We start from the raw sequence: 17,101 nt of genomic DNA on the forward strand, positions 1-17,101 counted from the left end.
TATGTTTTCCTTCCCTGAGGTCTATAGGATCGGCCTCTGATGTGTGGAGGGGACACAGGTTTTCCTTCTAGTCTGTCATTTTTATCTGCATTACATATGAACATAATCATTCTCACCCCTAAACATGAAACTAAACCTTTAGGAAATTGCAAAAGCCTCTATTTAGTTTTTAAAGATGTTCAGGCCAAGAAAGGAATAATGAGTCTCCTACATATGCTCTGTGATTATAATTTTAAGGATCAATGAATAGATGGCAAATGTGTCATTGACAGTAGAATCTTTAAATATAGAGTTTTTTTTAAAAAAATCTGATTTGGGATCATACCAATAAATATAGTTCTAAACCCTTTATCCTGGGAGCTGAATAATCTAACAGAAACCAGTTGGATCATATATGATGTCACAAAGCTTAGTGATTAGCCCTGGCTGGTTTGGCTCAGCGGTTAGAGCATCGGCCTGTGGTCCAGAGAGACCCGGGTTCGGTTCCCACTAAGGGCACGTACCTCGGTTGCAGTTTGTCCCTGGCCCTGGTTGGGTCATGCGGGTGGCAACCACTCGATGTGTCGATACTTCTCTCTCTCTCTCTCTCTCTCTGTCTCTCTCTCTCTCTCTCCCTCCCACTCTATCTGAACAAAAAAATGGAAAAATGTCCTCAGGTGAGGATAAAACAAATAAACAAACAAAGCTTAGCGATTATTTTCTCCATGGGTAATTAACAAATGTTTAAACTTAGATATATTATGTAGAGTCAACATAAGGTGAATAAAAGGACTGCATTTTGTGATCATCCCTTTCAAGAAGATGAAGTTGAGTTACAGAGGGAGGGAGTTTGTGGCTGTGTTTACAGATGGTGTGAGAAGCCAGCTTCAAGAGCATGTCGACGTTCATGAATGATGTATTGAGTTAAGTTCAAATTTTTCCTGCATTACTATGTGAAACACTGCCTGGAAACTGTTCAGCACATAAATTATTCCTTTCCAGTCTATGATTCTTGCGGGCAGAAAAGTGAATTATGTATATGAATCCATTCCTATAGTTATCTTTCAACAATACCTAAGGCAGCAGCCAAGTTGCCTCTCTATTATCATTTACAGAAAATAGACTTCAGTCTTACATTCAGCTGTGCCAGGAACCCTAGATTTTTGCTTTCAGAATTGAGACTTTGAAGTGATGATAATCGCTACCATTTACAGAACATCTACTACATGCCAGATACTGTGCAACATGCCTTACATGTTTTTTCCCGTTTTATTTTATTTTTTTGGAAAATTTATGTAATGCTGTAAATTACAAAATAGATGTTTGTTTGTTTGTTCACAGGTAATACAGAGTTATCTAATGAAAAAATAATTGATGATTTCTGCCAATACCTTCTAATCCCATCACTCTGGTAACTGCATACACACACTTGGTACTTTAAATCCTCCCGTTGTCCCTAGAAGGTGGCTTTACCTCTATTTTATAGATAGGGAAAATCATGCTCAATGAAGTTAATGGTGGTCTCTGTCTAGTCAGCCACACTGTTTTCACTGGGATAAAGAAATGTGGTTAATTAAGAAACTTAAGGGGAAATCAAGAGGGTTTCTGGACCCATGAGAAAGCAACCCTGTCCATAGCTTCCCCGTGCTAGGGCGACCCCCCCCCCCCCTCCCCTGCGACGACGTGGGATCCAGGCCCGGTGTCAGCGTCAGGGCACTGAGAGGGCCTGTGCAACGCCAGGGACAATTATTTGGCATAAAGTTGGTGTTAATGGAGCTTTGTGACTCAGCATTTGGGAGAGTGTGTTTATGGCAAATCATTCTCCGGTCACAGATTGTTTTAAAATAGACCTGCTTAGCTCAGCCAGTGTAGCTCAGTGGCTGAGCGTAGACCCAGGCACCAAGAGATCGTTGGTTGGATTCCTGGTCAGGACACACGCCCAGGTTGTGGGCCCGATCCCCAGTGGTGAGTATCAGGAGGCGGCCAATTAATGTGCTCTCTCATCGATGTTTTTATCTCTCTCTTCCTCCCCCTTCCTCTCTCTCTAAAATTAATAAAGGGGAAAAAAATTGAAATAAATAAAATATACCCATTTATCAAATGTAAAACTCTAGATATAAAGTAATTATATTTTGGGTGTCTTTTTGTCCATAATCATGTCCTATTCAAGTAAACTGTAATGATGAGTTGGTGATGAGTCTAAGGTAAAAGAAATTGTAAATGTGGGATATTTCAGCCTGTTTCCTCTTCTTTCACTTACATTTTGTTCTCAAAGTTTTTCTTTTTCTTTTTTCAAATTTATGAAAATGCTTTAAGACTTCACTTGAGTAATGAAAATCATAAGTGATTATCTATCTCCTAAAGAGGAAAAGTATTTTCCTACCTAAATGTAACAGTGGGGTCTTCTCCTTGTCAGCAAAGCAGTGTTTTTCTGAGGACCCGAATATGGACACTCGCTTCATTGTAAAAGGGTCTCCTATGGTTTGCTCTTCAGGCGCGTGATGAAATCCAGCGCAACCCCCTTATTCTATTATCTCTAAAATGCAACACAATTTCACCTGGCCTTAGGAAGCAGTAAAGAAACAAGTGTGGAGTGTGCTGTGTTTTTTGCTTTGTTTTGTTTTGGTACGTGCCCCTAGCGGGAACCGAACCCAGGACTCCTGGTCCGCAGGCCAACGCTCCAACCGCTGAGCCAAACCGGCCAGGGCTGTGCTGTGTTTTGACATGGTGTGCCCAGAGCTCTTCCTGGCTGTAGGGACTGAGAAACCCACTGACACACCCCTCGCCTGTACCCCTGACCATTCTCTGATAGCTGTTAACCCCGGGAACAGTGCCCGCCACCTAAAACCTCTGTCTGGGATCTCACAAGCTAACCAGAGCCAGCTATGGTCAGTGGTTGGATGGACGAACTCCAGATAAAATAGTTGAGGCTGCCATAAGTATTCTCAGTGACTTGTCGCTAACACTGGGCTCCCAGAGAGTAAGGAACCAGTGCCCCAGAGGGGTGCCTGGAAGTATCGTATGGGCAAAGGAGCTTCTCTTTCCATTAAACTACTTAAGGACTTTTAAAACAGAAATTTAATTCCCTATTTTGTAATTATCATGGAATATTCTCAGGGGTGGAAACAAACATTGTCAGCATATCTCTCCAAATAAAAATCAAAGCAAAAACATTTCCTAAAATATGAGCAAAGTCCTGTACTAGACACTTAGCACAGTGCATGACACCGAGGAGGCACTCAGTAACCATTGTTGAATAAATGATGCATGAAGGAACAGGGAGTTCCCAGAGTTAGCAGCTGGCAAGAGCAGAAATCAAAGCTATCGAAGACTTGGAGTTCTTTTGAATGGAAATTCTTCTGGCAGGGACCAGAGAACTACATTTTCTAGAAACCAACGTGGAAAGCAGTGCAGTATCTCAGTATTAGCCACATTCCATTCCACTGTTCTTCCAGGATTGCAGCTGCTGGTGCAGTCAATCAAAGGTACATCTAGGAAAGTTAGAATGCCATTTGGCCCACAATTAGTAACTAAATATGAAAGTTGGAGTGAATCTAAACATTGGAAGGAAACCAAGCTGCGGGTGACCCGCTGGGTTGGATAGTATTGGAATCAATTGGCTGACGATGCTAATCAGTCACCATTTGGTTTTGCAATGGAAGCCCAGTAATCAAATAAGTTTAGTAAAATTCCTTGTGTTTACAGAGATCTAGTCAAAATGGTTCTGTATTTTCCTATTTAAGCATCCTCGTGGAAGTCATGTTTTGCCTTTCTAATGAAGTATTTGCTTACATATATGTGATGTAACGTCGCTGAATGAAGCAAAAAGCACACTTCTAATTTTTATGGGAATTAGAGTTTAGGTTTTCCTTAATCTCAAGGCCCCAAGTTGCCAGAAAATGTGTTTGTGTTATTATGTGTCTGTTACCGGTATGAGTTAGATGATCAAACTCTGAAAATCTCACTGCTATGTATGTATAATAAGAATGAGTCGACAGAATGTGACCAGTATTGGATTAGAAGCAGAATTCTGGTTAAGCCATTTACCAGTGTTTTCACTTTAGGAATACGATTGACAACCTTGGTTTCCTCACCTGCAAAATGAGGAGACTATACCTGCTGCTCACCTCACAGGGTTTTTGAGGGAAGCAATCATGTACGCTAGGATGGCGGAACCGTGCAGAGTATAAAGTATGAACTTGGGGTGGGGGGCTGCTCAGTTTGCACTTGACACTAACCACTCACTCTGTGGTCTTTGGCCAGGAGCTTAACCTGAGTTTCCTCATCTGTCAGATGGGGGTAATGGTAATGCCTATCTCACACACTTGTTGAGAGGATTAAATAAGATGATATACATACATATATATATGAATCTATGATAATGGATAATATTGATGAGCACTTGCTGTGTTTCAGGTACCTAGTAAGACACACGAACGTGCTCTCTAGGCTGTAAACTGTGTGAGGTGGAGGCCCAGTTTTTGTATTTTTCCATTTCTGTCCTTTTCTCTTGCTTCTATAGTCTATAAATTTACCAAACGAGAGTTCTTAGGGATGATTCTTTTTTTGTTTTTTTTGTTACAGATATTTCTCCTTTTTCCCCCATTGACACCTTCCTCCCACTAGCTCCATGCCCTGTTCCCAGCTTTGTTGTCCATGTCCATTGGTTATGCGTGCATGCATATAAGTTCTGTGGTTTATCCCTCCTTCCCACCCCCTCTTCTGGGGATTGTCAGTCTGTACCCTACTTCCACGTCTCTGGGTCTACCCTGTTCTTCAGACTGTTATGTTCAATGTATTTCACAGATAAGTGAGATCATATAATATTTGTCTTTCTCTGCTTGGCTTGTTTCACTTAGGATAATACTCTCCAGGTCACTCCATGTAGCCTCAAAGGATAAGAGATCTTTCTTTCTTTCTTACAGCTGCATAGTACTCCATTGTGTGTTTATGTACCAAAGCTTTTTTATCCATTCGTCTACTGATGGACATTTGGGCTGTTTCCAGATCTTAGCTATTGTAAATAGTGCTGCAATGAACATTGGAACATATATTCTTTCTGATTGGTGTTTCAGGCTTCTTAGGGTATATTCCTAGAAGTGGGATCACTGGGTCAAATGGCAATTCAATCTGAGAGAGAGAGAAGAGGCCAATTGACGGGATCTGATGCTCCAAAAAGGAAAGCCTCTGGGGTAAGGAACTAACTGAGGAAGATCTCTAGCCCAGGGGTTGGATTTGCTTGAGCCTCAGAGAAAGCAGACCTATGATTTGCATTCTGGATGCATTTCTTTTGGAGTTTGTCACAAGGGTCCTGGGCTCTGGAAAAGGGGAAGAATAGTCAGAAGGAATGAGAAGGAAGAGGCTAGTTATTCATGTTCTTCTCTCCTTTGAATCAGCCTCCACCTTTTGATTGTCATTGCCTAGCTGTTATTTAAATAGTATTATAAGTACTTTCAAAATAAGCATAATTGCTATTATTATTAGCAGCTGGCAGAGTGAATTCTTACATAGGACAGAGTTCATTGACTTATCACAACAATTGTATGAAGAAGATTGTATTATTATCCTTATTTCACAGATGAGTAAAGTGAGGATAAATCAGAGGATACAATAATTGCCCGAGCTAGCAAGTGGTACTGCCGAGACTCAGACCTGGAGCTGTCTGGCTCCAACCCCCTACTTCTAGCTCCTATACTACCCTTTGATTTACTTAATGATTCATAACTAGAGTTCAGACTCAACAAGGCATTAGAGTTCAAAATCCATGTGCTCCATGTACTTCTTTGTACCCACTTCATACCCAAGCCAGTGAAAATCAGACAATAGACCATCAGTAAATGTCACTTGAATATTTATTCATCTTCCCAAGATCTAGTAGAAGTCTTCTCCTTTCATTCTGATCATTTAGTAGACTAGGAGTTTTAAATCTTAGAAATATCTTTAGATATGTTAAAGAAAGCTATGTTCATCTGCACTTTCATTCAAAGCTGTTGCTTCCTCTGTTGCTCTAGAATCTAGATGGCCTCTGAGTTCTCATCTTCCTGAACCTTGAGGTCTCAGAGTGGGTGAGGGCGGAGAGAAAGCTTGGGCTAGATTCAGAGAGCACCGCTAGACCCAGGCGACCTCACTTCTGCCCTGTTCCTTCCATGCCCAGGAGAGGCGCTGTCCCCAGAGCAAGACAGCAGAGTCTAGCAATTTGCTCAGCACTTCTAGAGTCTGTCCAAGAGAAATGAACTTCTGCTCAACTTGTCCTCAAGTCTATTTGAAAACCAAAATAAACAATTTGGATAGATAGTCAGTGTGCCAGAACACAATAAAAAAAAAGTCCCATTTTGCAAAACGAGTAAATGCTAACCTTCTGAGAATTTGTGGTTCTCCTATATGAAACGTCTTTTGTTGTTTTAAGATACTTTCTCCTGTGATGTTACAAAAAAGCTTTCCTGAAGCTCAATATAACTTATTATAATTAATCCTCTAAAATGAAAGGATGAAGTTGAGTGTAGAATTGTAGCTAGAGTTTTAAAAACATTTATGAGCAGAAACGGTAGGATTTACTACATAAACAAGCTCGTTCAATGGATCACGTTAATGACATAGCTATAAATACAAGTTAGATGAAGTCCTTGATTGGACCTATTCTCTTCTGCTCTGCTGATGCAGCTTTAATTGCACACGATAAGAAAACACTTCGGTCAGAAAGCACGTCGGCCTGCGTGCCCACCCCAGCAGCTTGCCTTGTGGGCAAAATACATAAATAAATACTGAATATTTCTTTCTCCTTACTACTGAACATTTAACAACAAGAGATAGCCTTTGTACTATACCTCCAAAAAGGAAACAACCTTTTTAAAAAAACCCACATGAGTTGTAATGAACTCTAAACCTCAGGGCAAATCTACAGTGAGCTCCTGAGCGTGTTCCAGAAAGAGCAGTCGACTGGATTCCAGCAGTCAAGGTATTTCAACCTCGGGTAATCAATCAGAGGACTGGAAAGGAGTAAATGAAAGGTAACCCAGTACTCCCAACACCACTGATTTATCATTTATCACAGCAAGTCATACGCACACTGATTGCCTGCCCTCGTGAGGAAGTCAACAATCAGCCGTCCCTTATCCATGCGCGATTTCTAGCCTAGCGCCTGGTAAACTGTTGAGGCAATGTAACATTCTCTTTAGAAAACAGAATTAGAACGATAAATACACTGAATTCAGGAACTAAATATGAATTCCTTTTGGATTATACACAGTTACGGATTACCAGTGTATCCATATGGCTAATCCCCTTCATTAGGGTGGATAATCCGGAATTGGATACAACTATTAACATGTTGAAAGCAGTGGTAGTTATTACATGACATTAGTTCCACTAATTCCACCAAAGATGTTTCTCTTTGCCAACAATCTCCCCTTTAAGGCCTGTTGTTATGCGTGCAATTTTGTTTACTTTTCGTGTTTCCTAATTTTAAAAGCATGAATTTAGGCCTAATTGTTCATGTTTGGGAAAAGAAGTCCCTAATAATTCTGGCTTGAAGGGTAGCTAAATAGTAATTTACTCTGTTTCACATTCCCAAAGATGATCTTTCTGGCTCTGCCTCTCTCCCGCAGCAACCATCCACTATGAGCTATGCAAGACACATCATTAAGACGGAAGGCTTGGGACTCCAGGGCCTCAACAAAGGATTTACAGCAACTTTGGGACGTCATGGAGTTTTCAACATGGTTTATTTTGGCTTCTACTACAATGTCAAAAACATTATTCCTGTCAATAAGGTAACTACTTAATAGATTTAAAATCCTGGAGGGAAAACCTTATCAATGATGCTAGCTACATAGGTAGAGTGTTTATCATGTCCCAGTTACTGTGCTGAACACTGACATCAGTTATGTCATTTGATCCCCACATCAGCCTCATTTATTCAGTGTTGTTATCCTGTTTTAAATTGAGAAAATGAGACGTAGGGAGATCAAGTCATTTTTCCAGGATCACATAGTAAATAGCAAAGCAGAGACTTAAACCCAACTCTGCCACCAGTTACATTGTACCTGAATGTACCATTACACCTGAATGCTTCCCATTTATCACTAATGGAAATTTCTAGAAACTATGTTATTACTTAATGTTTATCTCAAAAGCATAACTGTCTCAGAAAGTTTAAATTTTTGTGTTCTAGTCTGGCCGGTGTGCCTCACTGGTTAAGCATTTACCCATGCACCAAGAACTGCTGGTTCAGTTCCTGGTCAGGGCACGTGCCCAGGTTGTGGGCCTGATCCCCAGTGAGGGGCATGCAGGAGGTGGCCAATCGATGTTCTCTCTCATCAGTGTTTCTATCTCTCTCTTCATCTTCCTTCCTTTCTCTCTAAAATCAATAAAGAAAAACATTTTTTTAATTTTATGTTCTAAATAAATTCTGAGATCATGAGAAAAATTGTTGGCCTAAAATTGAAACCTTACCTAGGTATTGATTTTTAAATTCGCCTAATTAAGGCAAGCTCAATTTGTTTTTGCAGCAGATTAATAATAATCATTATTATTTTTTAAATGGTACCTTACAGATGCCAGCAGCCTTTCAAGTTCCAGAAGATAAAAGTAGCACATGACATGCTTTAAAATGAGCATCTGTGAGCTTTGGCTCATAATTTTCCCCACCATCACAGCGCTTGCTTGCAATGAAAATTGCGATCCTGGAAGCAGTTGGGGAGACATTTTTCACGTGCAGGAAGCTTCCCAGAGGGGCTCAGTTTTTCATTTTGCCTAGTACAAAAGTGTTGCAGGACTTTTTATAACTTATAAAAATACTTCTAATGTAGCTATCGCCAGACTCTTTAGTAACATTATTTATACCTATCTTTGCCCAGCTACTCCCAACGTTCTAGGCCAAGACTTACGGCAAGTATGAGAACAGCTGAATCAAAGGCATGTTCTGCGTTAACCACCTGTTGGCATTACCTCACTCAGAGCCAGAGTTGTTAACCAGGTTTCACTGTACTTGGAAATTTCATTCATTGAGTAAAAGCTTATGTTTTGTTTGTTTGAAATCTATGATTGGCCACAATATAGAGATCCTCCCACTGACTGACAGTTCTGACTCTGGTGGTCCTCAGCTCTTCTCCTGTCGAGTTCCTGAAATACAGAAATACAGTGCAATGAACACTCGGGTCCTAGATGACATGAAAGACTTCAACTCTTGATATTTAAGATTCTTTTTAGCTGGAATGGGTTAAACGATGTGAGGCCCAGGGAAAAAACAAACTGTGAGGCCGTTGTACAAAAAGTAAGAATTTCAAGACAGCAATGGTAAAGCAATAAACCAAGCCTGGGGCTCTCTGAAGAGTAGCCCCTGGTGACTACTCAAGTCATACACCCATGAAGCTGCCCCTGTCTTTTAGGCTGAGATGAAACCATGTGACATGGGGGAAGTGTCTGGGCCTCCCTTTCTCCAGCTATCCAAAGACTTGAGATAGATAGAAATTATACAAATGAAATGAATTATGAAAATTATTTACATATATAAATTTTATACAGAATGGGGCCAAAGTAGGTTTACTGTTCATATAAAAATAATACAATAATTAATAAATAAAAATACAAGAATAAACTGTTTCACATATAACTGTAAATTTATTTTTGCCCCACCCTGTACATTTCACTACATATCTTTGTCCATATATATTAATGCATATGTTACAATATAATGAATTTGGTTACATTTAAGAAGGAAATTCAGGCTGGCTGGTGTGGCTCAGTGGTTGAGTGTTGACCCATGCACAAAGAGGTCACCTGCTCCCAGTCAGGGCACATGCCCAGGTTGTGGGCCAGATCCCCAGTGGGGGCATGCAGGAGGTGGCCAATCAATGTTCTCTTTCATTGATGTTTCTATCTCCCTCTCCCTCTCCCTTCCTCTCTCTCTGAAATTAATAAAAAGAAAAACAAGAAAGAAATTCAGAAAGATCATGTGTTACTAATGCTTAGAAATAGCCACACGTGCAAACTTCATTCTACAGTTAATCAATGCACTTAACTTATTAAATGTGCATTATTAAAAACATGGAAGCTTAAATATTCATTTTTTTAAAACGACATCATGGTATTCTGAAACTATGGAAAGAGCTCATTTATCTTTTCAGTTCACAGTGATGAGATCATACTGGCCCTTATAGTCCACACTAAGGATTCTCTTCTTTATCCGAAGCCAACAAAAGATTTTAAGCAGAGGGATTACCTGATGACTCTGGCTGCAGCGTGGAAAATGAGTGGAGTGGGGGTGCTGAGGGAAAGGCAGCATGTAACAAAGAAATTATTTTAATGTGTGATGCTGGGGAATTGGACCACAGTGTTCATGGTGGAAACAATAGGAAGTGGACAGATGTGAGACATCTTCAGAAGACAGAATCTATATGATGTGGTGATGAAGTCTATGTGTATGTTGAGAACAGGGTGGTGGTTAGGAGGGATGCCTAGGTTTTTGGCTTGAAAAACTGAACGGATAATGGTGTCAGTTACTGAGAAAGAAAACCTTTGAATGAGAAAAAAAAAAAAGTTTATGGGAGAATATTATGGGCTTAGCCTGGAAACTGAGTTTAACCACATTTGGAACTCCAAAGTGCAGATGTTGAGTATTGATTGTGGGTCCTGGAGCTTGAGCGGAGAGGTCTGAGCTGAAGATCATCAGTTTACCTGAGTTGAAGATGATCAGTGTATCCATTCATTACAGGACGAATGGTCTTGGGCCAATCAACTCCCTATTCTCAGCTTCAGTGTTTGTTTTTATCTGCACATTAAGAAACTAAGATTGTTTTTTCATCCCGACAAAATTGTTTTGAGGATTAACATAAATAGATGTGAAGTTGTTTGTGAGTTTTAAGGTGCCATAGACGTGTCCGTTGCACCAATGCTGATGACAGGGACAAGGGGAGGCGCAGAGGTGGTGAACTGGTGGTGGAAGCAGTTAGCATAGAGAACTGTAAGATGAATTTCCCCCCAGGATTGTTTCTTTTGCACTTAAATGAACGCTGTGTTTTTTCTTGCCTAGAACAAAGTCATTGATTTTATGTGTTCTGTAATCCAAGCCTGATTCAAAACTGGGAAACCAGTATTCTTTACATTTAAACCATAATAAATCAATTCTTTGTGAAGAGGAAGGTATGATAATCATTAAAACATGTTGAAGAACGTCGTCAAGTTGTTGGCCGTGGGGAGGAGGTGCTGCTCCTTGAAGGCTTTATTCCATCTTTGCTGTAGGCCCTCTCTAGCCACACGCTCTGGGCAGTTTGCTTACAGGGTTATTATTTCAATTCCCTCACCCAGCAATTGGTCATTTCGTTGTTCCAAGGAAATTGGAGATTTCACCAACCCTGAGTGGCATGGAATAATTCTAGATTTTTCTTTAATTTATTATATTTTTAAATCTATAAATTGTCTTACAGTGTTTTCCATTTTTGAAGTATTTGATTTTTACAAGAAACTGTCTATAAAAGTTATGTGGAGAGTGGAAATTGGGAGCCGTGTGTGCGTGTGCATGTGTGTGTGTGCATGTGTGCATGTGCGTGTGCCTGTGTGTACATGGGGCAGAGGCAGGAGAAAGCAAGCAGCAGTGGAAGGAAAGTAATTTTTCTTTATACCATTCTGAGCTGTGGGAAGCTTCTATAATAAGCATGTAATAAATCAGTGAAAAATTTAATAGAATCTCATAAACTAGAGTACCTAGTTAACTTTTTCACATTTTACTGAACTCTAGGGCTGTGTCTACAGAGGTAAAATAAGAACGCGAAGCAGTAAGTCCAGATAACTCAGGTCGGGTATTTATCCATGAAGTTTTCAACTTTAACTCTTCAGGTTGGGGATCCCTTGTAGATACATTTTTTCAAGCTATCCCAGAAATATCCTGACCTCTGTATCACTTTATACTATGAAAACCATTTTTGTAGACTCCCTGATTTTTGCCTGATCCTCATCACAATGACTGTCATTTTCAGATAAGGAAACCAAATGGGAAGTTAAGGCCCAGAGCTGAACGTTACTGAAGTAATTTATCTGATACCATAGAGCAGGAGGAGGGAAAGAACCAGAGGCCAGAACTCTTCCCACTGAACCATCAGATGCTTCAACTCTATACTGTACCTTGTATTTTGTCACACATAGTTATCTCTTAAAATGGTTACTAAAATTTAAGTAAGTGAAATAATTAGCATATCCAGATAATATAACCACATTTCTCTTGTGCTTCATTCAGCTGTAGTCTGGCACCCTCTTTCTGCATCCTTAGTTTACACTCCGTGAGCACACAGAATGGTAAGACACAGCCCTGGAAAACCTGGAAATTAACAGCTTGAACATAGTGACCCATGTATTCTCTCAGATTTATTTTTAGAATCTAGCTGCTCCTACTGGATGGTGAATAAGTGGCTACAATAGAGAAGGGCTGCTTTGGATATTAACTGGCCATGGAATTCATTTAATGGAGGCATTTGTTTACATCGTGCAGTAAATGGAATGGAATGTCAGTATGAAGAATTATCCTTCTTCCCCAGAAAGGGGCCATCACTTCTCAAAGTAAAGCCCACTAGGAACAGATATTGATTAACTTAAACGCTGACATCTTTTTCAAATATCCATGGGAGTAAGCTTTCTTTCCAAAACACAATTTCTTTCATTCCCTTTCCAAGTTGGGGATCGTCAGAGCATAATATCTGTGTTGTTGACACACAAATGAGATTTAAATGTTGCGTGTCTTTAATAACTTTGTCCTCTAGTTCCATATTTACTGTTTTTCATATGTTTCCATAAGTAAAATAATAATAATAATAATAGAAATCATGATCTAAAGCTCATGACTGTCAACAGTATACACTGTGCTTTTAGTTTGCATCCTAATTAAGCACGTTTGTAGGTTATTTTGCCAAAACAATAGACCTTTTGTGTTTGCATTTTGCCATGATATAAATTACATGTGTGGGTTGGAAATATTCTAGGAGAGAACAATTTTTCATATGTTCAATCTTTCTTACTTAATAAACCATTTAGACCTGTCCCTGTGGTAATTTTACTACAGACAGCATTAAGTCAAACATATTTTATTTTCTCCTGAGCTTATATTCATAAAAGATTGCCCTTCTGAAATGCAAATTTTTTCTTAAGCTTTTTACTATTTTCTTTGTTTTGTAAATTCTGTAGAAAGCCTGAGGGTGGTGCCAGACCCACTTCAGTTTATAAGAAGAAATGTGGAAATGTGTTACTTTCACAATTTAGAGCTATATCCTTCCCTAAGATACACACTAAGCTGAATGGAAAACACACCTTTGGGTTCAAGGGGAGAATGTGGACAGAACGTTTGTATTTTGAAAAGAAGAATCTCAGTAGAATTAGATCATAGTAGAATTTCATTTATGACCATTTATTTTTCTGATTCTCTCTTACTCAATCATGTGTCTTACCCATCATCCAGTAATGGGAAGGGTAAGAGCATTCAAGTTTCAGTAAGAACAGCTCTTCTTTCTGGTGACCAGTGGGGTAAAACTACAAGTATATATTATCTATGAAATTCCAGGATGTGTGGCAAGATTCTGCAGTAAAAAGCAGTATGTATCATTGGCAGTTTCCATAGACTCCCTGGTGGGGGAGGGTTGTTGGAATGGGGGGATATGGAAAGGACAGAGTGAAGGGGGGCAGGAGTTCAGACACTTTCTTAAATAAACTTCAGGCCCAAACTCTCCCATCAGGCACCACCCAAGTAGATGGAAATGAGGTGCTTTAGGTTTTCAGTGGGTTCCTTCTATTCATTCATACCCAAAGTATTCATGGCACATCAACCATGTGCCCAGCACCATCTCGCTGAGTGTCATTACTGCTTCTGCCTTAATGGGGTTAACGGTCTAGCAGGGGAGACAGACAATAAACAAGTCATTACACAGGGAGCTGACAGCCATCAAGCTGTGAGCATTTATAACCAAGAATCCTAATCTAGACCACGATAGGCAGGGTGATGTAGGGGCTCGAGGATGAGGATTAGCCAGGCCGAGGTGAAGAGGATGAGCAGATGTGTGACTCAGCCAAAGCAGAAAGAGGCTTGGGGAAGCTGGGAGAAGACAAGGAATGAGGGTAAGTGGTATATGGTGAACCATGGGGAAAAGTAGGCAGTGGAGGCTGCAGAGGGCAAATGGGCCAGAATGTTTTAGGTAAGTAATAGTAAGGCAATTGATGCCCCTTTAATGGATTTAATTGAAGGGTCATGTCAAACAAACATATTACATAAGTGGGATGAAATGGGCATGGGAAAGTTCATTTACAGAAGTCTAGAAGTAGAATCTCAGGAAATGAACTTGCTTCAAAGACTTCTTCCTGATCATGTGCCTCCCTCCATATCACAGCATCTCAATGTGTGTACCCTGCCTTCTCAGCCTTTAGAATTTTGTTTTGGGAACCTGGTTTGTTAGTTTTCCTTGGGGTCAGTGCCTTTATTGAGGCAAGGAATAGATAAAGCACACCAAAACAGAAAAATCCTACTAGGTTCCCAAGGAAATATATTAATACTTTTCTTCATTTTGTATGATAATACTCAGCGATATAGTTGACTCACATAAGAAATTATCTACCCATGTCAATAAATTAATATATATTATGTAATATTGATAAAAGAGAGAGATGTGTATATATGTATAAAAATAATCAACTGATAACTTATTCTTAAACCCAACCCTTTTTGACATTGTATATATTTTATAATTTAAGCTAAGTGGGTAAGAACCTTTAAAATTATTTTACATTTCACAACACTTTAAAGAATAGATAGCCTGGGGGGGGGGGGAATAAATTTTCATGGCTGTTTTCTGAATGACTACATTTAGATGTTGAGCTTGTAACAAGATTTTGATTTCATTCCAAGGCCCAGAGCCCTGCAAGGATAGTGTCTTGGGAACACTCCACACTCCGTGAAGAATGCTTATCAACTAAACCATCTCATTTTAGTTAGTGACCTTCTGTGGAGTGAGGAGCTAGCATTTCCCCAAATTATCTCACATGAAGAAAAAACAAACACGGTAATAGATTCTTCTGATAGCTGTGAAGTAAAAACAAATGTGTTTTTTCCTTAAGCTTCAAAAGCAGGTATTTTCACTGGGAGACAAATAGTATGATACCATGATATCAGGAGGGAAATGCTTTTGTCAAAGTTTACACACACACACACACACACACACACATACACACACACACACATAGAGCCAAGATTAGAGAAAATGAAAGGTATATACTGAGAACTGACTCTACTCCTAGTTGACTTGGACCCACTGAAACTTACAATATCTAAAATGCAAATTTCTTATTTTAAAAAAATGGCAGTTCACTTTCAGTTACCAGGAGACAGCTATGATTTCAGCACACCACAACATTTTCATGGTGACCACTGCCAGCTGCGGGGCAGGCAACGATGAGTGGCTATTATTTGCCTTGTGGTTGTTACCAGGTGCTTAACCAGTGTGTGTATTTACCTCCTTTGTATGAGCTTCTGAGACCTTGGTTCTTTGTGTAGTATATCTTTATAAGGGAGAGAGAAAAAATGTATTAAACACCCATGATGTGTCAGGCCCAATATACGTACAAAGGTGAATGTGGCATAGCTCAGCCCTTGAAGAGGCTTTGAAGGCATCTTCACAAAGAGTGTCTGAGTTTGTGAATCCTGTAGATCCTGCCAAAGATTGAACCCAGGCAATCTGATGCTAGAGTCCATGCTCTTAATCACTGTACTATCATTCTTTAACTATATGAATATGTGAGCCTGGAGTCTTTTCCTTATTCAGAATATATTCGCAGTTCCTCAACCCCTCTTCAAAAACGTTGTCTGGTTGTCTGTGTGGTCTCTCTCCCTCACTATAAATGCATCAGATTTACCCATGTCAGTGTTGGACCTAAACACAATACTACAGTTGTAAGTTGATCAATTCAGAATACACTAGGATCAACCCTTTCTGTGATCTAAACACACACCTTCCTTAATGCAGCCAAAGATCAAACAAAGATGAATTCATAAGGTACTCATCAGGATCTTGGAGGGAGGTGAATGGGTGTTGCTTTTTCATCAAGATGTTGGCATGTATCAAATCTTTATGGTCAATTAAAATCCCAAATTATATGAATAGAAGTCAAGTCAATATTCTCTCATCTTGAATTTACGCAGTTTGTATTCATTATTAGTAAAGTTAATCCTGTGGGTTCAGTCCAGTGCTGGGGCCTATGATGATAATTTTCATTGATGTTGAGTCCCTCAGCTATCATTCTAGCTTCGCCTCCCAGCCAATGACATCAGCAAGCAGATCCAATGAGCAGGCCTTCCACATACTCACCCGGGTTCATCTGGCCCCTCTTCAGACTGCCATATGGACACATTTTTCACAGAACCATTTTGTGTAGCCAGATGAGGTTCTACTCCCATCCAGCCTCCATTCACTGTTTTATGAATTCAATATCTTATTAATTAGGATAATATGGGAGACTTTTTCAAGTGGTTTTCTGAAATCAAGGGTGATTCAAAAGGAAATGAAACTTTCAAAAATGTATTACTAGAATAGGTTTTCTTCAGTGTCTTCATATATCACAAATTTTGTGTTTGTATCCCGTCTTGCTCACAGCCTTGAGGAAATGAAGGACTGCATCATGAACCCCAAACTACTGATGCTGATTCATTTAAGTATAGAATTGATGTATTCTGTTAATACAAACTGGTCATTTATAACATTATGGAAACAGCTGCGATAGAGCCTATTAAAATTGGTTTTGACTACATGTTTTATATAATCTAATCCTTGAGTAATAGATTTATCAAAATGTTCAGTTCTTTTTTAATCATACTGTTATGGTCATGACATTCTCGTAATTAAACAACTTGCCCACTCAGGAAAGAGGGATGAGAATAAAAGTTCTGCAAAGAGATGATTTGTGATACCCTGAAAATCACGTGACTCCTTGTAGGACTACCATGTTCTCTTTAATGTTTTTATCCAAAGTATTTTATGGCAATTTGTTTTAGTCACTTCTGAACAATAAATTTAGTTCTTCAAATGTCAAATCTATGTCAGGAATTTTTGACAAGCAACATTAAATCCACTCTAGTATCATCTAAGGCCATCCTGGA

The 17,101-nt window shown here is 39.5% G+C and overlaps 1 protein-coding gene across 31 annotated transcripts in view; it reads left to right on the forward strand.

Moving 5' to 3' along the window:
- The window catches only part of SLC25A21 (solute carrier family 25 member 21), a 463,129-nt gene that overhangs the window by 428,035 nt on the left and 17,993 nt on the right, over window positions 1-17,101 (forward strand). For all 31 annotated transcript variants that reach the window (XM_036256725.1, XM_036256732.1, XM_036256740.1 and 28 more), the window contains one exon: window positions 7,584-7,748. In XM_036256725.1, coding sequence (XP_036112618.1) covers window positions 7,584-7,748 — 165 coding nt within the window. The remainder of the gene's footprint in view (window positions 1-7,583; window positions 7,749-17,101) is intronic.

The sequence above is a fragment of the Molossus molossus genome, unplaced genomic scaffold, assembly GCF_014108415.1.
Source record: "Molossus molossus isolate mMolMol1 unplaced genomic scaffold, mMolMol1.p scaffold_m16_p_1, whole genome shotgun sequence".
NCBI lineage: Eukaryota > Metazoa > Chordata > Mammalia > Chiroptera > Molossidae > Molossus > Molossus molossus.